Source organism: Bubalus kerabau, chromosome 6 (assembly GCF_029407905.1).
Source record: "Bubalus kerabau isolate K-KA32 ecotype Philippines breed swamp buffalo chromosome 6, PCC_UOA_SB_1v2, whole genome shotgun sequence".
NCBI lineage: Eukaryota > Metazoa > Chordata > Mammalia > Artiodactyla > Bovidae > Bubalus > Bubalus kerabau.
The window spans coordinates 13,193,263-13,214,708 of record NC_073629.1 but is presented as its reverse complement, the minus strand read 5'-3'; the positions used below and the strand labels follow the sequence as shown (position 1 = coordinate 13,214,708).

The 21,446-nt window shown below is 40.0% G+C and overlaps 1 protein-coding gene across 1 annotated transcript in view; it reads right to left on the bottom strand.

Annotated features, from left to right (window-relative positions):
• Positions 1-2,548: 2,548 nt before the first annotated feature.
• The window catches only part of FCRL3 (Fc receptor like 3), a 43,636-nt gene continuing 24,738 nt past the window's right edge, over positions 2,549-21,446 (bottom strand). The window contains 7 exon segments of the mRNA XM_055586690.1: positions 2,549-3,278; positions 3,369-3,400; positions 7,265-7,333; positions 7,522-7,619; positions 10,079-10,106; positions 19,683-19,802; positions 20,463-20,741. Coding sequence (XP_055442665.1) covers positions 3,135-3,278; positions 3,369-3,400; positions 7,265-7,333; positions 7,522-7,619; positions 10,079-10,106; positions 19,683-19,802; positions 20,463-20,741 — 770 coding nt within the window. The 3' untranslated portion in view covers positions 2,549-3,134.

Below are 21,446 nucleotides of genomic sequence, written 5' to 3'. Positions count from 1 at the left end.
AGGAACAAGTGTCTTCTAATTTCATGGCTACAGTCACCATATGCAGTGATTTTGGAGCCCCAAATGAAGTCTCTCACTGTTTCCATTGTTTCCCCATCTATTTGCCCTTAAGTGATAGAACTGGATGCCATGATCTTAGTTTTCTGAACGTTGAGCTTTAAGCCAGGTTTTTATTCTACTCTTTCACTTTCATCAAGAGGCTCTTTAGTTCCTCTTCAGTTTCTGCCATAAAGGTGGAGTCATCTGCATATCTTAGGTTATTGATATTTCTCCCAGCAATCTTGATTCCAGCTTGTGCTTCATCCAGCCTGGCATTTCACATGATGTACTCTGCATGTGTTAATTAAACAGGGTGACAATATATAGCCTTGACATACACCTTTCCCAATTTGGAACCAGTCTGTTGTCCCATGTCCAGTTCTAACTGTTGCTTCTTGACCTTCATACAGATTTCTCAGGAGGCAGGTCAGGTGGTCTGGTATTCCCATCTCTTTAAGAATTTTCCACAGTTTGTTGTGATCCACACAGTCAAAGGCTTTGGAATAGTAAATAAAGCAGAAAAAGTTGTTTTTCTGGAACTCTCTTGCTTTTTTAATGCACCAGCAGATGTTGGCAATTTGATCTCTGGCTCCTCTGCCTTGTCTAAATCCAGCTTGAACATCTGGAAGTTCACAGCTCATGTACTGTTGAAACCTGGCTTGGAGAATTTTGAGCTTTACTTTACTAGTGTGTGAGATGAGTGCAATTGTGTGGTAGTTTGATCATTCTTTGGCATTGCCTTTCTTTGGGACTGGAATGAAAACTGATCTTTTTCCAGTCCTGTGGCCACTGCTGAGTTTTCCAAATTTGCTGGCATATTGAGTGCAGCACTTTAGCAGCACCATCTTTTAGGATTTGAAATACCTCAGCTGGAATTCCATCACCTCCACTCCTTTGTTCATAGTGATACTTCCTAAGACCTGCTTCACTTTGCATCCTGGATGAATGCGAAGATCCCTTTCTCCAGGGGCTCTTCCCAACCCAGGGATCGAACCCAGGTCTCCCAAATTGCAGGTGGATTGTTTACCAGCTGAGTCACAAGGGAAGCCCAATGGTTCTGCTAGTTGAATTCATTAGTTGAGGATAAATCCTCAAGTCAGATTGTATTTTGATATATCTTATACTTTCTGATGTCTAAGCTTCTGACACCGGTGGCGGGTGGGGTGGGTAAATATAAAACTTGAAACACACAATACTTTTATGCTTGAGTTGTTTTCAAGTTTACAAAGTGCAGTTGCATTATTTATTTACAGTTATCAACAATGGCTGGTGTTAAATCAACAATGCCCATAAATTGTATCAGTTGAGGTACATGAGTCCTTAATGACCTTTTAGCTTCTTAAGTTCTAATTTTTTGTTTTCAGAGATAAAAAAAATTCAGTATAACACTAGGTAATAGAGGCTAACAATTTGATTTATTCCTTTTCTGCCTCAGCAGAACTCATGAATAAAAGTGCTTCTGTCATTTTTTTTGACATACTTAAAAAGATGTTTTATTCTTCACTGGTAGACACCCAAAGCCTGTCAGTCAATTGAGGAACTGATTAGGAGTCACAGAGCAATGCAAAGGCTGTCCTCCCTTGAACCTGCTAATTACCTTCCATGTCTACATATACTGCCAGCTCAGCTCAAGGGGGCTCCTGATTGACACTAAGCTTTTTCATCTAAGTCTTGTGAATCACTGGCTCTAATGACTTTCCAAGACTGGTGTTGATGCTTCTATAGACATCAAATAGTGGATGTTGAATAATTAAACAGTAAAATTGAGCTGCTACTGGTAGGAGGAATATTTGGTCTTATGTGAGAAGAAGTATCTTGAAGACTACAAATTCTATGTGGGCTGGGATGTACAAACACTGTCACACACCAGCAACTATCTTATCTATGTATCTAACTAACTATTATCTATCTGTCGATCATGATTATCACCCTCAATCATTTATCATCTATCTATGTATAAATCTGTGCTAGCCTGCTCTGGCTGTCACAACAAAATACCACAGACTTGGTGGCTTAAACATCAAAAATTTATTTGATCATAGTTCTAGAAGCCCAAGATCAAGGTGCTGGCAAACTTGGCTTCTGCTGAGATCCGTCTTCCTGCCACCTCTGGCTTTATAGATGCCTGCCTTCCTGTTTGTCTCCACATGGCCTTTCCTCTGTGTGCATGAAGAAAGACAGAGAGGGCTCTGTTGTCTCCTCTTCTTCTTGCAAAGACACCTGTCCACTTCAGTTAGGGGCCACCCTTAAAATCTCATTTAACTGTAATTACCTCCTAAAAGGTCCTATCTCCAAGAATGGTCACACTGAACTTTGAGAGAATAGAATTGGTCCATAATACTGTTTAGTCAGACAGTTTGGAAGTTCTTGCCCATTAAACTGGAGAAGGAAATGGCAACCCACTCCAGTATTCCTGCCTGGAGAATCCCAGGGACAGAGGAGTCTGGTGAGCTGCTGTCTATGGGGTTGCACAGAGTCGGACAGGACTAAAGTGACTTAGCAGCAGCAGCCCATTAAACAGAATGGGTTGTTTTTGAAAAATCTTAACACTGATGTATATTTCATGAAGAAATAGTATATCGGTGGACAGAATAAAGCTTTTTGATCATTTGCAGTGGGTAGCTGGAACAAAGCATGTGCACCAGAACATCATCAATGACACTATCAACAAAATTGGAAAGGGAAACAAGATGTTTAGAACAAGCAAACTGTTTATGTGAGACAGTACCCTAGAAGCTTTTGATCCCTCTCAGATCAACTTTCGATGATTGCATCCTTGTGATCCTGGCTAGACTGCTCTTCCCTCCTCTTTAACAGGCCCAGGAGCTGAAGGCCTACCTGCCTTGCCTTCCCAAGTATCCCTACTGTGAAAAGATTGCAGAATTTACTCAAATTCTGCTCACTGTGTTCCTAGAGAACACACAGACTTGGGCACAGAGGAAGTTGGCAGAACTTTCACACAGTCTCACATCCCCCATTGTCCAGTCTTTTGGGATGCTGAGCACTGGAGGGAAAGAAGAAGTATGGCTGGAGATAACCGAGAGAATGACACAGGCTGCTTCACAGGGTCTCTGTGAGCCACTATGGGTACAGAGCTAGCGGTCTAAGGCTGATAATGTACATGGAACATTCTCATAGTTTTCTGCAGCATCTTCAAGGTCACTATCTCCAATGCTGGCTTGCCCTGTGGAGTCATCTGGATATGCCTTCTTCAAATCTGAATAGATGACTGTGGGTTCCTAGTGGGAAGGGAGAAAGCACAAACAGTTAGTACCAAAATATAAGTAAGGAAGAGCAGAGGGGAAAGAAAGCCAGGAAATGTGACTCACCTTATCTTCCCAATGTTTCCTTGGTGAATTTGCTGTTGAATTGGAAGAAGAAAGAAAACTATTAAACTGTGGGTAATATATTGTAACTTACAAAATACTCACAACACATTCTAAACCAATTTTTCCTCTACTGACTCATTTCCTAACTGTCTCCTCTGATGAATTCTTTCAAACCCTCACAGACCAAGTATCCTGTCCTCACACACACACAATAAAGCCTTTCCTCTGCCCTTAAAATGTCCAGAATGACTTTCCTGAAAATATCTTTCTTTCTCCACTGCTCATCACAACTATAGCAGTGAAGCCCTGCTATTTCCACCTCCCCACCTCTATTCAGCACCTCTATGGCTTCCAACAACACAAGAGATGACTCTACACATGGACATCACCAGATGGTTACTATGGAAATCAGATTGATTATATTCTTTGCAGCTGAAGATGGAGACACACTATACAGTTTTCAAAAATAAGACCTGGAGCTGACTGTGGCTCATATCATCAGCTGCTTATTGCAAAATTCAGGCTCAAATTGAAGAAAGTAGGGAAAACCACTCGGAGAAGGCAATGGCACCCCACTCCAGTACTCTTGCCTGATAAACTATGGATGGAGGTTCATAACACTGTACAGGAGACAGTAACCAAAACCACACCCAATAAAAAGAAATGCAAGAGGCAAGGTGGTTGTCTGAGGAGGCCTTAGAAATAGCTAAGAAAAAAAGAGAAATGAAAGCAAAGGAGAAAGGGACAGATATACTCAACTGAATGCAGAGTTTCAGAGAATAGCAAGGAGATAAGAAAGCTGTCTAAAGTGAACAATGTAAAGAAATAGAGGGAAACAAGAGAATGGGGAAGACTAGCAATCTCTTTAAGAATATTGAAGATACCAAGGGAATATTTCATGCCAAGACAGGCGCGATAAAGGACAAAAATGGCAAGGACTTAACAGAAGCAGAAGAGATTAAGAAGAGGAGGCACTACACAGAATACACAGAACTGTACGAAAAAGCTCTTAATGCCCCCAGATAACCAAGATGGTATGATCACTCACCTAGAGCCAGACATTCTGGAGTGCAAAGTCAAGTGAGCCTTAGAAAAAATTGCTACAAACAAGCCTAGTTCAGGTGATGGAATTCCAGTTGAGCTATTTCAAATCCTAAAAGATGATGCTGTTAAAGCACTGCACTCAATATACCAGCAAATTTGGAAAACTTAGTAGTGGCCACAGGCCTGGAAAAGGTGAGTTTTTGTTCCAATGTCAAAGAAAGGCAATGCCAAAGAAAGTTCAAATTACTATACTATTGCACTCATTTCACATGCTAGCAAGATTTTGCTCAAAATCCTTCAATCCAGACTTCAGCAGTAAGTGAACCAAGAACTTCCAGATGTACAAGCTGGATTTAGAAAAGGCAGAGGAACCAGACATCAAATTGCCAACATACGCTGGATCATATAAAAAGCAATGTAATTCCAACAAAACATCTACTTCTGTTTCATAGACTATGCTTAAGCCTTTGACTGTGTGCATCACAATAAACTGTGGAATATTCTTAAAGAGATGGGAATACCAGACCACATTACCTGCCTCCTGAGAGACCTGTATGCAGGACAAGAAGCAACAGTTAGAACTGTACATGGAACAGTGGACTGGTTCAAAATTGGAAAAGGAGTACATGAAGTTTGTATATTGTCAGTCTGCTTATTTAACTTACATGCAGAGTACATCATACAAAATGCTGGGCTGGATGACTCACAAGCTGGAATCAAGATTGCTGGGAGAAATATCAACAACCTCAGACATGCAGGTGATACCATTTAGTGGCAGAAAGTGAAGAGGAACTAAAAGCCTCTTAATGAAGGTGAAAGAGGAAAGTGAAAAAGCTGGCTTAAAACTCAACATTCAAAAATTGAAGATCATGGCATCTGGTCCCATCACTTCATGGCAAATAGAAAGAGGAAAAGTGGAAGCAGGGACAGATTTCATTTTCTTGGGCTCCAAAATCACTGGGGATGGTGACTGCAGCTATGAAATTAAAAGATGCTTGCTCCCTGGAAGAAAATCTGTGACAAACCTAGATAAGTGTATTAAAAAGCAAAGACTTCACTTTGCCAACAAAGGTCCATTTAGTCAAAGCTATGGTTTTTTTCAGTAGTCATGTATAGATGTGAGAGTTGGACCATAAAGCAATTCTTCTCTGGACACTGAAGAATAGATGCTTTTGAACTGTGGTATTGGAAAAGACTCTTGAGAGTCCTTGGACAGCGAGGAGATCAAATCAGTCAATCCTAAAGGAAATCAGTCCTGAATATTCATTGGAAGGACTGATGCTGAAGATGAATCTGCAAAACTTTGGCCACCTGATGAGAAGAGCTGACTCATTGGAAAAGACCCCAATGCTGGGAAAAATTGAGGACAAGAGGAGAAGGGGGCAACTGAGGATGAGATGGTTGGATGGCATCACCAACTCAATGGACATGAGTTTGAGCAAACTCAGGGAGATAGTGAAGGGCAGGGAAATCTTGTCTGCCTCAGTCCATGGGGTTGCAAAGAGTTGGACACAACTTAGCAACCAAGCAACAACAACAGTGTCTATATTGGTCATTTGGGAGAAGGAAGTAAATATGATTCACTTCACTTTGCACAGAGAAATTGGAGGAGGCTTCTCCAATGGCAGCTTGGGATTCTAAGATCACAAAGAAAATTCCCAGTAAGCCAAAGATTTGCAACATTAACACTAGAAAATTCAGTGTGTGTATTTCTCTTATCCTTCCAAGAGACTATTTGGATTTCTTTTATTTACTTAACCACCCAGTAAGTATTTAGTAAATAATCTATAAGGAGGCAAAAATGACACAAACTCAGTGCATATGATCAGGAATCTTACCATTAACGAGAAAAATAGAGATGAAGACAAATCAACAAGTATTATAAGCACCAAGATAAAAATGTATATTAAACTATGCTGCTGCCCCAAAGAGTAATCAGTTCCTCTCAGGTTTGGAGATAGGGAGGGCTGGTGGGAATCATTGTGAGTTTGGTAGTGATAACTGAATTATGCCTGGAAATGTGACTAAGGGTTATAGGCCAACTAGAGGCAAGAACATTACAAGACAGATAAGAAGCACAAAATAGCTCAGTTTGATCAAGGAAATGCTGAGAGTTTAACATGGCTAAAGCAAGGACATAAGGCAGAGCTTAGAGGAAGGACAAAAGCATGGAGGAGGCAAAGGTCGTGCTTTAAAATGAAGAATCATTGAGGACAGTTAATCTAGACAATGATGTGATCAATTGTGCATCTCAGAGGGATCATGCTGGAAACAGATTGTTAGAAGGTTGGAAAGTTAAAGTCACTCAGTCATGTCTGACTCTTTGCAAGCCCATGAACTATACATTCCATGAAATTCTCCAGGCCAGAATACTGTAGTGGGTAGCCTTTCCCTTCTCCAGGGAATCTTCCCAATCCAGGAACTCAGGGATCAAACCCAAGGTTGGAAGGAGAACAATATTGGAAATAAAGAGACCAGTTAAAAGAATTACAATTCTTTACTCATTAGATAATAAAAGGCTTAATTTAGTAATTATGTTCATTCATTTACTAAAAAAAAAAAAACTATTTGAGGGGGCCTACAGTTTTCTAAGCATAACACCAGATGCTATTGACATATTAGCAAAGAAATACAGTGTCTGTATTTAATGAATTTAATGAATTTTGGGGGTAATGATGGCAGTGTACACAAGTAAGAAGGAATAGATATGATTATAGGATTTGTAATATAAGAGAATAGTTAATGCCTTTCATGTTGGATTCATATTTGAGATGACTCTTTGATCAAAACTCCCTTGCTGGATCTGATAAAACACTGCCACATTACCTCTACTTATTTCAAATTTGTCTTACCTGAATTTTCGTTTGTATGTTGGGTGCTCCAGATCTCGGAATAAACCAGGTCGCTATCTCCAGGATTCCCTGTGAAAGAACAGATTACAGTTGGCTGTAGTCAAGAAGTCACCAAGTTTATAACCACCTACTATCCCTGACATAGGGCCAGAAATGTCATTTTAAAATTGAATACGACTGAACCATGGACCATTGCTCAATCTCTCTTCCCTCCCTGATTCATTCCTGGAGCTCTCTGTCCCTTAGGAAATCCTTACCATTGTCGTACACTGGCTGCGGTTCCACTGGGTCCGGTGGCTCTTGGGGATTTGTGTTGGAGGTTCTGGAAGGTTCCTTAAACTCCCTGGGACTGTAACTATGACAAGGGGATGAGAGAAAAAAAGAGAAATGTATTTGTGGATTATATCAAATTTCAGGAAAATCAATATGCAGGAAGAGCCCAGCATGGTTATGTAAAATATCATGGCTGCTTACTTTAAAAGTCTGCATGGCTCTTTTGAGAAAATGTCAGAAGTATGGTGCAAGATATAGCCAGGGCAACATTAAAGAGAAGACCAGCTGAGGCAAGGTCAGAGGGCAAAGACTACACAGTTCAAGATCCCTTTGACAGAATAAACACTTGTATTTACATATTTTTTAAATTATTTTCAAAAGTTGAAATGCTTCAGCATCAATTAACAGAGGCTTCTACATTCCCTCAGAAATTGGCCTTTGTCTTTTTTTAAGGTCCCTTTCAGTTTTTGACCTCATATTATAATGATCTACCTTTCCTGTAAAATACTATGAAAGCTCTTCAGGAAAAGTATTTTTTTCCAGTTTTCATTTTGTTCCACAGTTAACATTGTGAGTTGAACACTGCCAGCATTCAATCATAGTCTGCTGAATAAGTGTATGAGTGGGAAAATGAACAATAAGGGAATAAATAAATAAAGCCTTAAGAAAGATGATGTCATTAAGTGGTCAGTTCTCTGCGGGAGCACACTTAAGGAAGAAGATAAATTAAGATGGGTGGATAGTAAATAACATTAACTCCATGTATAAGTAAGTATTTTTCTTATTTTCTTATTGTTCAGTCGCTCAGCCATGTCTGACTCTTTGCAACCCCATGGACTGCAGCTTGCCAGGCTTCCCTGCCCTTCACCATCTACTGGAATTTGCTCAAACTCATATATATTGAGACGGTGATGCTGTCCAACCATTTCATCCTCTGTCATTCCTTTCTCCTCCTGCCTTCAGTCTTTCCCAGCATCAGGTATTTTCTAATGAGTCAGCTCTTCACATCAGGTAGCCAAAGTATTGGAGCTTCAGCTTCAGCTTCAGCACCAGTCCTCCGAATGGATACTTAGGGTTGATTTCCTTTAGGATTTACTGGTTTGATCTCCTTGTAGTCCAAGGGACTCTCAAGAGTCTTCTCCAGTACCACAGTTCAAAAGCATCAATTCTTTGGCACTTAGTCTTCTTTATAGTCCAAGTATCAGTATGCTCATTCATAACTATGATTGAAAGTAGTCTTCCTAACCACATTTCAGTTCAGTTCAGTTCAGTTGCTCAGTCATGTCTGACTCCTTTCAACCTCATGGACTGCAGCACACCAGGCTTCCCTGTCCATCACCAACTCCTGGAGTTTACCCAAACTCATGTTCATTGAGCCGGTGATGCCATCCAACCATCTCGTTCTCTGTTGTCCCCTTCTCCTCCTTCCCTCAATCTTTCCCAGCATCAGGGTCATTTCAAATGAGTCAGCTCTTTGCATCAGGTGGCCAAAGTATTGGCATTTCAGCTTCAACATCAGTCCTTCCAATGAACACCCAGGACTGATCTCCTTTAGGATGGACTGGTTGGATCTCCTTGCAGTCCAAGGGACTCTCAAGAGTCTTCTCCAACACCACAGTTCAAAATCATCAATTCTTCAGTGCTCAGCTTTCTTTATAGTCCAACTCTCGCATTCATACATGACTACTGGAAAAACCATAGCCTTGACTAGACGGACATTTGTTGGCAAAGTAATGTTTCTGCTTTTGAATATGCTATCTAGGTTGGTCATAACTTTCCTTCCAAGGAGTAAGTGTCTTTTAATTTCATGGCTGCAGTCACCATCTGGAGTACCACATTTATGTCATGAGAATTTGAAACTAAAAAAAAAAAAATTATTGGGGTATAATCTACAGTGTTGTGTTAGTTTCAGATGTACAGCAAAGTGAATCTGTTATTTTATATATATATATACACACACACCATTTTTTTTTTTTTTTTTTCGGAGAAGGCAATGGCAACCCACTCCAGTACTTTTGCCTGGAAGTACTCTTGTCCCATGGACAGAGGGGCCTGGTGGGCTGCAGTCCATGGGGTTGATAGGAGTCAGACACGACTGAGCGACTTCACTTTCACTTTTCACTTTCATGCCTTGGAGAAGGAAATGGCAACCCACTCCAGTGTTCTTGCCTGGAGAATCCCAGGGACAGGGGAGCCTGGTGGGCTGCCGTCTATGGGGTCGCACAGAGTTGGACACGACTGAAGCGACTTAGCAGCAGCAGCAGCATACCCTTTTTAGCTTCTTTATCCATGTAGGCCATTACAAAATATTGAGTAGAGTTCCCTGTGCTATACAGTAGGTCCTTATTAATTATCTATCTTATTGATATACATTGTAATGTGTGTGTGTCAATCCAGTTCTAATTTATCCCTCCCCACCAAGCATTTGAAAATTTAATAGGAAATCCAGTAAAATACTTTTAAATGCACATAGTTTCATGTTCTATCCTGGAAACATAAATAAAATGAAAAGGCTCGCAGCACCAGAAGCAGAAACCTTACCTAGGTGTTCCGGTGGTGGAAAATCTTTCTGAAAAACAACAAAGGAACACTGATGATAAGTGATCTGTGTGGACAATGTGCTATATGTTAGAATGTCCTTTCCCAGAAATCAAATCCATCCTAGATTTCAGCTATGGCAAATCTTTGAGAACATCTGGCTCCACCCCGTAGGTCATGTTATAGAGAAGGAAGGTGGGATCTGAAGAGATATTTGCACAGAATCACAATTATTCTCATTCAGTCAATAGAATGAACTCTATGTAGTTTGTAACTGAGTAGCAGAAGACAGACAACTTACTGTTTACCTCTAGGCCAAGTGCTACCCATACTCCCACTTCTCTATTCTGACTGCAGCCCCATGAGGTGGAGAAAAGGAGACTGTGGCCTAGAGAGGGGTTAAAATTAATACTGAATTGTTACACAAGTGTGATTCAATGGGACTACAAGACTCTTGTAAGTCCATTTCAACAGCATTTGGTGCTTATTGTTTTCTCCATATCCCTTCTTTCCTTCCCTTTCACCTAATTCAATTTATCCTTCCTCCTCCAGAGCTTCCCCTGATGCACATAGAACCCTGCTATATTAAAATTACCATATTGCATTGTAATTATCAATTTCTGTGTTTGCCTCAAACACTGCTTCATGAAAGGGTATGTTACTTGAAGGTACAAAACTCATCTTAATTATTTTTGTATTTCCTGTGCTTAGAAGTTTGAAAATATTTAATAAAGATTTGTTAAACAACTGAACTATGTACTAATTAACTATGTACTACATAGTTTGTACATGTACAAATTAAACTATGTACTACAAGGACTAAAAGACAAGTTGACAATTATCTGAAGTGAAGTAAAGTGAACTGAAGTCGCTCAGTTGTGTCCAACTCTTTGCGACCCCATGGACTGTAGCCTGCCAGGCTCCTCCATCCATGGGATTTTCCAGGAAAGAATACTGGAGTGGGTTGCTATGTCCTTCTCCAGGAGATCTTGCCAACCCAGGGATTGAACCTGGGTCTCCTGTATTGTAGGCAGACGCGTTACCATCTGAGCCACCAGGGAAGACAATTACCCAATCGGTGATTAAATGTAAACATAATCCGGAAGCCTATTCCATCAGCCTTAAAAATACACAATATTTCCATCAACACTGAAATATTGAAGTCTTTCTGGCCTGTCCAATACAACCCTCCTCCTAAGCTTCCCATCTCTGTCCTTTGCCTTTTACCTATGACTCTGTATCTGTCTAGAGAAGGCAATGGCAACCCACTCCAGTACTCTTGCCTGGAAAATCCCATGGATGGAGGAGCCTGGTAGGCTGCAGTCCATGGGGTCACGAAGAGTTGCACACGACTGAGTGACTTCACTTTCACTCTTCACTTTCGTGAATTGGAGAAGGAAATGGCAACCCACTCCAGTATTCTTGCCTGGAGAATCCCAGGGATGGGGGAGCCTGGTGGGCTCCTGTCTATGGGGTTGCACAGAGTTGGACACGACTGAAGCGACTTAGCAGCAGCAGAAGCTATATCTGTCTTGGGTTACCCTGTTGGATCAGTGGGTAAAGAATCTGCCTACAAGGCAGTAAACTTGGGTTTGATTCCTGAATCAGAAAGCTCCTCTGGAGGAGGAGATGGCAACCCACTCCAGTATTCTTGCCTGAAACATCCCATGTACAAAGGAACCTGCCCGTGAGGCTCCATAACAGTCACATAGTCAATCCATAAAGGTCGTAGAGTTAGGCACGACTGGGCAATTAAGCATGCATGCACACTGTATCCATCTCACTGGGCTTAGAGAACACAGGTTATTGCCCAAAGTAGACATATTCAGGCTTGTGTGTGTGATCAGTCACTCAGTCATGTCCAACTCTTTGAGACTCCATGGACTGTAGCCCACCAGGCTCCTCTGTCCATGGGATTTCCCAGGCAAGAATACTGGAGTGGGTTGCCACTTCCTTCTCCAGGGGATCTTCCCGACCCAGGGACCAAAGCCATGTTTCTTGTGTCTCCTGCATTGGCAGGTGGATTCTTTACTGCTGAGCCACCTTTACATACCACAAAAAATGACTGATTAATGTCTTCAGACCCTGTCTTTGGGAACCAGGTGTCCTGAGTTAAACTAAAGGCATGCAAGCAGAATCCTAGCCTGTATCTCTCTCCTCTGGAATTGTAACATCATCAATCAACAACCAACATTCTTACTTGTAGACAGGTTAACTAAGTTTAGGGTGCATCTGAGAGTCAGACTATCTCTTCATTTGCCTGAAGGAAAACAGACCCAAAACGTGGCTATTTATAATATAAGCTAATATTCACTGAAGATATTTTGGCCAGGCACTGTGCTCAGCAGTTTATATAGACTGTCTCATAGTGCCTATAATGTAGATACTATTATCATGACCATCACAGAGCTAAGGAGACTGGGGTTTGGGGGCATTACATTACCAGAATGCTAATCCAAGCAGTTATAGAACTAATAAATATACCATTCCTTTTGGTAACTTGGAGGAAACAATCAGGCTTAAGGAGCAGAATTCTTCATTTTTAGAGGAATTTGGAAGGCCTGAGCTCTTCCCTGAGAAGACTGGTCAATAATGAGAAGGAAGACTTTGCTTGGAGGGAAGTACAATAGGCAAGATTTTGAGTTGTGATAGGCAGAAGCCCTTTGATTGGTAGCCTGTCAGAATTTCTTAGTCATGTTTGTCATTTAAAACAACAATTTCCCCTAAATCTGGAGGACAGAACCTCCTGGGCCTCTGCCCTCATGGACCACATAAAATAATGATTGGTAATCTTTCCTTCTCTTGTGTTATTTGGTGTTGTACTGACAGCAATCTGTTTTTGTTTTTTACTATTATCAACTGCAATACTGAAGTTCCCATGCCTGCATGCCTAGTATATTATTGATTAATAAATGAAATCCAGACAGGCAATGATATAGAAAAGTAACTTTTTAAAGTAGGAGGTGCAACCAGCATTTTACAAGTCACCAAGACCTAATGGGGTCTTCCCTCATAGCTCAGTTGGTAAAGAATCCTCCTGTAATGCAGGAGACCCCAGTTGGATTCCTGGGTTGGAAAGATCCCCTGGAGAAGGGATAGGCTACCCACTCCAGTATTCTTGGGCTTCCCTTGTGGCTCAGTTGGTAAAGAGTCTGTTTACAATGCAGGAGACCTGGGTTCAATCCCTGGGTTGGGAAGATCCCTTGGAGAAGAGAAAGGCTACCCACTCCAGTGTTCTGGTCTGGAGAATTCCATGGACTGTATAGTCCATGGGGTCTCAAAGAGTCAGACACAACTGAGTGACTTTAAAAAAAAAATGTAATGGAGAGAATATGGACTTAAGGGCTAGGGAGACCCCAGTTATGCCCTAACTCTGACTCTTACTAGGTATACATGAATCTGGAAAGGTTGCTTCCTGAATTCTTCATTTCTTCATCTTCAATATAGTTATAGCAATAGTGGTTGAACTGAAGTCAAATGTACATAAAAGTGGACACATTAAAAAATCACATATAATAGATTCCAATTGAATGATAGATTTTATGATGAGTACTATCAAAGTTAGACTCCTTGCATTGGTCATAGTAAATGTTCTCTTCCAACAACCCAGAGAAGTTTCTACACATGGACATCACCAAATGGCCAATACTGAAATCAGATTGATTATATTCTTTGCAGCTGAAGATGGAGAAGCTCTATACAGTCAGCAAAAACAAGACTGGGAGTTGACAGTGGCTCAGATAAACAACTCCTTATTGCAAAATTCAGACTGAAATTGAAGAAAGTAGGGAAAACCACTAGACCATTCAGGTATGACCTAAACAAATCCCTTATAATTATACAGTGGAAATGACAAATAGATTCCAGGGATTAGATCTGATAGACAGGGTGCCTGAAGAACTATGGACACAGAGGTTTGTAATATGGTACAGGAGGCAGGTGGCTCAGACGGTAAAGGTGTCTGTCTACAATGTGGGAGACCTGGGTTCAAGCCCTGGGTTGGGAAGATCCCCTGGAGAAGGAAATGGCAATCCACTCCAGTACTATTGCCTGGAAAATCCCATGGACAGAGGAGCCTGGTAGGCTGCAGTCTATGGGGTCGCAAAGAGTCAGATGACTGAGCAAATTCACTTCACTTCACTTCACAGGAGGCAGTGATCAAGACCATCCCCAAGAAAAAGAAATGCAAAAAGGCAAAATGGTTGTCTGAGGAGGCCTTACAAATAGCTGAGAAAAGAAGAGAAGTGAAAGGTAAAGACAAAAGGAAAGATATATCCATCTGAATGCAGAGTTCCAAAGAATAGCAAGGAGAGATAAGAAAGCCTTCCTCAGCGATCAATGCAAAGAAATAGAGGAAAACAATAGAATGGGAAAGACTAGGGATCTCTTCAAGAAAATTAGAGATACCAAGGGAACATTTCATGCAAAGATGGGCACAATAAAGGACAGGAATTGTATGGACCTAATAGAAGCAGAAGATATTAAGAAGAGCTGGCAAGAACACAGAAGAACTATACAAAAAAAAAAAAAAAAAGATTTTAATGACCCAGATAACCACGATGTTGTGATCACTGGACTAGATCCAGACATCCTGGAATGCGAAGTCAAGTGGGCCTTAGGAAGCATCACTATAAACAAAGCTAGTGGAGGTGATGGAATTCCAGTTGAGCTATTTCAAATCCTAAAAGATGATGGTCTACAAGTGCTGCATTCAACATGCCAGCAAATTTGGAAAACTCAGCAGTGGACACGGGACTGGAAAAGGTGAGTTTTCATTCCAATCCAAAAGAAAGGCAATGCCAAAGGATGTTCAAACTACCACACAATTGCACTCATCACATGCTAGCAAAGTAATGCTCAAAATTCTCCAAGCCAAGCTTCAACAGTATGTGAACTGTGAACTTCCAGATATTCAAGCTGGATTTAGAAAAGGCAGGGGAACCAGAGATCAAATTGCCAACATCCACTGGATCATCAAAAAAGCAAGAGGGTTCCAGAAAAACATCTATTTCTGCTTTATTGACTATGCCAAAGCCTTTGACTGAGTGGATCATAACAAACTGTGGAAAATTCTTAAAGAGATGGGAATACCAGACCACCTTACCGGTCTCCTGAGAAATCTGTATGCAGGTCAGGAAGCAACAGTTAGAACTGGACATGGAACAACAGACTGGTTCCAAATTGGGAAAGGAGTACATCGAGGCTATATATTGTCACCCTGCTTATTTAACTTATATGCAAAGTATATCATGTGAAATGCCAAGCTGGATGAAGCACAAGCTGGAATCAAGATTGCTGGGAGAAATATCAATAACCTCACATATGCAGATGACACCACCCTTATGGCAGAAAGCAAAGGAGAACTAAAAAGCCTCTTGATGAAAGTGAAAGAGGAGAGTGAAAAAATTGGCTTAAAGCTCAACATTCAGAAAACTAAGATCATGGCATCTGGTCCCATCACTTCATGGTAAATAGATGGGGAAACAGTGGAAACAGTGAGAGGCTTTATTTTGAGGGGGGCGGGGGGGGGCTCCAAAATCACTGTAGATGGTGACTGCAGCCATGAAATTAAAAGACACTTGCTCCTTGGAAGAAAAGCTATGATGTAGGCATCATATTAAAAAGCAGACATTATGTTGCCGGCAAAGGTCCATCTAGTCAAAACTATAGTTTTTCCAGTAGTCATGTATGGATGTGAGAGATGGACTGTAAAGAAATCTGAACATCGAAGAATTGATGCTTTTGAATTGTGGTGTTGGAAAAGACTCTTGAGAGGCCCTTTGGACTACAAGGAGATCAAACAAGTCCATCCTAAAGGAAATCAGTTCTGAATATTCACTGGAAGGACTGATGGTGAAGCTGAAACTCCAATACTTTGGCCACCTGATGCGGAGAACTGACTCATTTGAAAAGACCCTGATGCTGGGAAAGATTGAGGGCAGGAGGAGAAGGGGATGACAGAGGATGAGATGGTTGGATGGCATCACCGACTCAATGGACATGAGTTTGAGTAAGCTCTGGAGTTGGTGATGGGCAGGGAAGCCTGGCATGCTGCAGTCCATGGGATCACAGAGTCAGACATGACTGAGCGACTGAACAGAACTGAACTGATCAGGGTTAGTGCTACATAAAAATTGTATACGTAATATTATTTGAAAAAATATTAGGTAGCTGTAAATATCAGTCACAAAATGATGTGAAATGATGCCATTTTTATCAAAGAAGAAGGATAAAGGACCATTGATTGACCTGAAAGTAGAAGTAAGAAGACATGCTTAACCACCATCATTAAGATGGTTTTCATTAAACTGAGATCCAATTATTTGTTTATTTGCTTGATTTTCAGTATGAGCCCTAAAACAAAAAAGGAAAGCAGAATCACTTGGTCTAATAGAAAAGGAGAGTTCGTGTTATACCACAGAGAAAGACAGAAAGTAAAGGATTAGTAGTTCCAAATATAAAGTCTTGAAACCTTATAAGCACCCAAAGCACTGAATAAAACAGTCCATACATCCCAAGATTTCTGATCCACAAAAAGCATTCAGAGAGAAAAATTAAAGCAGTCACATAAGAAAAAAGTCAAGAATGATGGCAGATTTCTTGTCAGAAGCCATGCACACAGGAAGACAGTACAGCAACATCTTTTAAATATTGAAAGAAAAAAATTTTTTTTCAACTTAGGATTCTATGCCAGTAAAAATATTTCACAAATGAATGCAAAACAAAGACTTTTATAGTCATACAGAAGTGGAGATAATTAATCACTAGAAGACCCATCCTACAAGAAATCTTTTTGCAGAAAAAAAAATGATATCAGATGAAAATATGGATACACATAAAGGAATGAAGAACATTGAAGTGTTAGCTGTATGAGTAAATGTATAATATTTTTAAATTATATGTAAGCTTCTTTTAAAAATAACTGTTTAAAAAGTAATAACAATGTACCAGGGAAAGGAGAAATGGAGTACACAATGATAATATTCTTATGCTATACATGCAGTGATACAATGTCACTTGTAAGTAGACTGAGAAGTTAGATATGTACACCATGTACCTTAAAGTAACCACTAAAATAACAAAACAAAGAGTTATATAGCTAATAAACCAACAAAGGAAATAAAATGGAATCACAAAAATACCCAAGAGGGTAGACAGAAAAAGGAAATAGAAAACAAAGAACAAATGAGACAAGCAGATAGCAAATAGGGAAATAATAGACATAGGAACCTAATTGTATCAACAATCATATTAATGTAAATGGTCAAAGTTTTTAAAGTTAGAAAGTAGAAAGAGACTGCCATATTAGATAAAAAACAGAATTAACCATATGCTATCTATAAAAATATGCTTTAAATATAGAAGCACAAATAGGTTAAAATTTTAAAGAGTGGAAAAAAGAAATGTCAAGCTAACATTAATTATATGCATATGTGTTCAGTTGTGTCCAGCTCTTTGTAACCTCATGGACTGTAGCCCTCCAGGCTCCTCTGTTCATGGGCTTCTCCAGGCAACAATACTGGAGCAAGTTGCCATTTCCTCCTCCAGGGGACCTTTCCAACCCAGGGATCAAACCCATGTCTCTTGTGTCTCCTGCTTTGGCAGGCAGATTCTTTACCACTGAGCCACCTGGGAAGCCCAACATTAATTATATAGCTTTTTATTCCTGGTAGTATAATTTACCTTGAAATATTATTTGATATCAATATATTAATATAGGCTCCTCTTTCCATGGGATTCTCTAGGCCAGAATACTGGAGTGGGTAGCCATTCCTTTCTCCAGGGGGGTCTCCTGCATTACAGGCATATTCTTTACTATCTGAGCCACCAGGGAAGCCCTATAGTTAATACAACATTAATTAATTTTTATTAATATCAAATAGTGTTTCAGGGTTAAATGATACCACCAGGAATAAAAAGGTCATAAAGTCATAAAGGATAACGTGGTAATTTCATCAAAAACACATAATAGTGATAAACATTTGTGCACCAAATAATAGAGTTTCAAGATACATGAAGCAAATCTGATAAAATTGCAAGAAGAAATGAAAAAATCCACAATTATTGTTGAAAATTTTAATATCCTCTCAATAATCAATAAAGTAGGAGAAAAAATAGTACAGATATCGAAGACTTCAACACTATCAATCAAATTCACCAACAAACTCATACTACAAGAAATGTTAAAAATAAATCCTTTAAGCAGAGAGAAAATGATACCATGTGGATGTATATATGTAGAAAGAGGAATGAAGGATTCTGGAGGTCGTAACTAAATGGATATTACCTTGACATCCAGCCAGAAAAAGAAATGATAAGAAATAAAGCTACCAAACCAATATCCCTTATGAACATAGGTGCAAACATTCTTAACAAAATTTTAGCAAATCAAATTCAAAAATTATAACCAAGTGAGGTTAACCCCAGAAATGCAAAGCTGTTTCAACATTCAAAATCCAAAATCTGTATCAGTAGACTAGAAAATAAAATCGTATGATTTTCTCAATGTAGAAAAAGCATTTGTCATTGTTCTGTAAAAACTGTCAGTAAATTACAATTAGTAGGGACTTTTTCAGCCTAACAAACAGTAGCTACAAGAAATCCATAGCTAGGATTATCAAATATAAATGGTGAAAGTTCAAGTACTTTCCCTTCCCTAAGCTCAAGAACAAAACAAAGACATCTGTTCTCTTAACACTTCTGTTGAACATTGTGTACAGGAGGTTCTAGCCAGTACACTAAGGAAAAAGAAATAAAAGGAATTGAGATTGGAAAGGAAGGCATAGAATTATCTTTATTCGTAGATGACTTGATCATCTATGTAGAAAATCTGATGAAATCGACAAAACTAATACTAGAACTAATAAGTGTGTTTAGCAAAGCTGTAGGATATGAGACCAACATAGAAAAATCAATTGAATTTCTATATACTAGCAACAAGGGGCTTCCTTGATGGCTCAGATGTTAAAGAATCTGCCTGCAATGTGGCAGACCCGTTCAATCCCTGGGTTGGGAAGATACCCTGGAAAAGGAACTGGTAATCCATTCCAGTATTCTTGCCTGGAGAATCCCATGGACAGAGGAGCCTGGCAGGCTAGAATCCATAGGGTCACAAAGAGTTGGACATGGCTGAGGGACTAACACACACATAATAGCAACAAACAAGCAGAAACTGAAATTTTAATTTCATTCTCAGAATATCTTAATTTTATCTAAATATCACTATATTTAAATGGTATTTAAATATATATGAGTTTATGGATTGTACCTATGGCTATTGTTTATTTCTGTTGTTGTTACAGATGAAGGACTTTCTCTTTCATTCTTTTTATTTTCACTAAGCTTTGGACTGAGGTTGGAACAATAAATACTTAACTTTCTAATTTTTGAGTGGAAACAAGACTCTACTCTCTGATTTAAAACTCAAATGAAACACATGGAATAACAACTTCATTAAGAAATTTGTTCTGCCTTTTAATCTCTGCCAATCTGTGTGATCAGTACTGGGAAAAGAATAATCAACCTTTGTAGGATACACTACACAAGTAGAAATAATAATAGCAATGGCAAAAGTCACAATATTAAAGAGTGAGATATAGCCACTTACCTGAATCCCTCTGGGTCCTGAAGTGACGCACCAGAGCAGCAGTAGCAGCAAGGCCAAGGATGCTCAGTAGCCCTGCGGTGACTCCCTCAGTGATAAGGGTTGTTTTGTTACTGGGTGGTCCTAAGTGAAGAGACCTGTACTTGAGTTCAGTGCCAAATATATTTCATCCAGACAAAAACTATGTAGGTGCAGGACTAGCTATATATTAGGACAGGTTTTTGCCAGGTTCTGATTTCTCAATTGGAATCATTTCCAGTATAGTTTGTAATTTTCAAAATAATATTACTGCTGCTGCTGCTGCTAAGTTGCTTCAGTCGTGTCCGACTCTGTGAGACCCCATAGACAGAAGCCCACCAGGCTCCCCCGTCCCTGGGATTCTCCACGCAAGAACACTGGAGTGGGTTGTCATTTCCTTCTCCAATGCATGAAAGTGAAAAGTGAAAGTGAAGTCGCTCAGCCGTGTCCGACTCTTAGCGACCCCACGGACTGTACCCCACCAGGCTCCTCCATCCATGGGATTTTCCAAGCAAGAGTACTGGAGTGGGTTGCCATTGCCTTCTCCTAAAATAATAGCACAGGGAGAGTGATTACCAGAATCTAACATTAAAATTTATTTCTTTTCCTTCCCCTGTCCCCATGAAATCAGTACCAATCTCCAGAAGCCCCAAGCCTTGGTTTCATGTTAATAACTCTTTGACATTGGGAGGATTTGTACAGTCTATTGGAGAAATATTTTATTGACTATAAATGTAACCTGTAGCCCAGGTACCACAAACCTACCTATGATGCTGAGTATCACCATCTCACTGTGCTGCACCCCTAGGCCATTGTCAGCCCCACAAGAAAAGTTTCCGGAATGCTCTGCCATCAGAGTGAAGTTGAAGGATGCTCCTCCTCCAAAGGGGGCCTCTCTGCTCCCCAGCGTGACATTCTTGTAATAAAACCAGTACAGGATTGGGGGAGAGCCTCTTTGGGCCTCACAGCGAAGCTCTAACACATCTCCCGCCACAGCCTGGGGCACAGCAGGACTGAAGGTGAAGAGAGGATGAGACACTGGAACTGAAAGAGGCAACATAGCTTATGAGCCGTCTTGGTTAAGTATGTACAAAATAATTTAATAAAGGAAATATTCAGCATAGTTCAGTAGTAGGAGCATGGGCTTGTAATTCAGGAAAACCTGAATTTAAATCCCATCTCTGCTCTTTATTAATGGCAGAGACAGGATTTAAACTCAAGTTCCTTGGTGGCTCTGATGGTAAAGAATCTGCCAGCAGTGCAGGAGACCCAGGTTCAATCCCTGGGTCTGGAGAAGGGAATGGTTACCTACTCCAGTATTCTTACCTGGAGAATTCCATGGACAGAGGAACCTGGCAGGCTACAGTCCATGGGGTCACAAAGGGTCGGACTCAGCTGAGTGAATAACACTTTCACTGCCCTTTATTAGCCCTGTGATCTTGATGTTTTAAAACATTTAACTTTCTCCAAGTCTCAGTTTATTCCTTTTTAAAGTGGAGGTAATAGTAAGAATCACGTATGTAAAGCATTCAATAAACTAAATTACTAAAAGCAAGAGGAATAATTACTAAACGCAAGGTTTGTTGCTCCATATTATTAATTCCTGAGACTTAACTTTAAACCTAGATATCTACACCTATTTGAAGTATCCTCTACTCAGTTACCTTGCTTTATTTTTCTACTTAGCATTAGCACTAACATCTATCAATCTGTTATTTATGTATCTATCCATTTATCATTGTTATCATT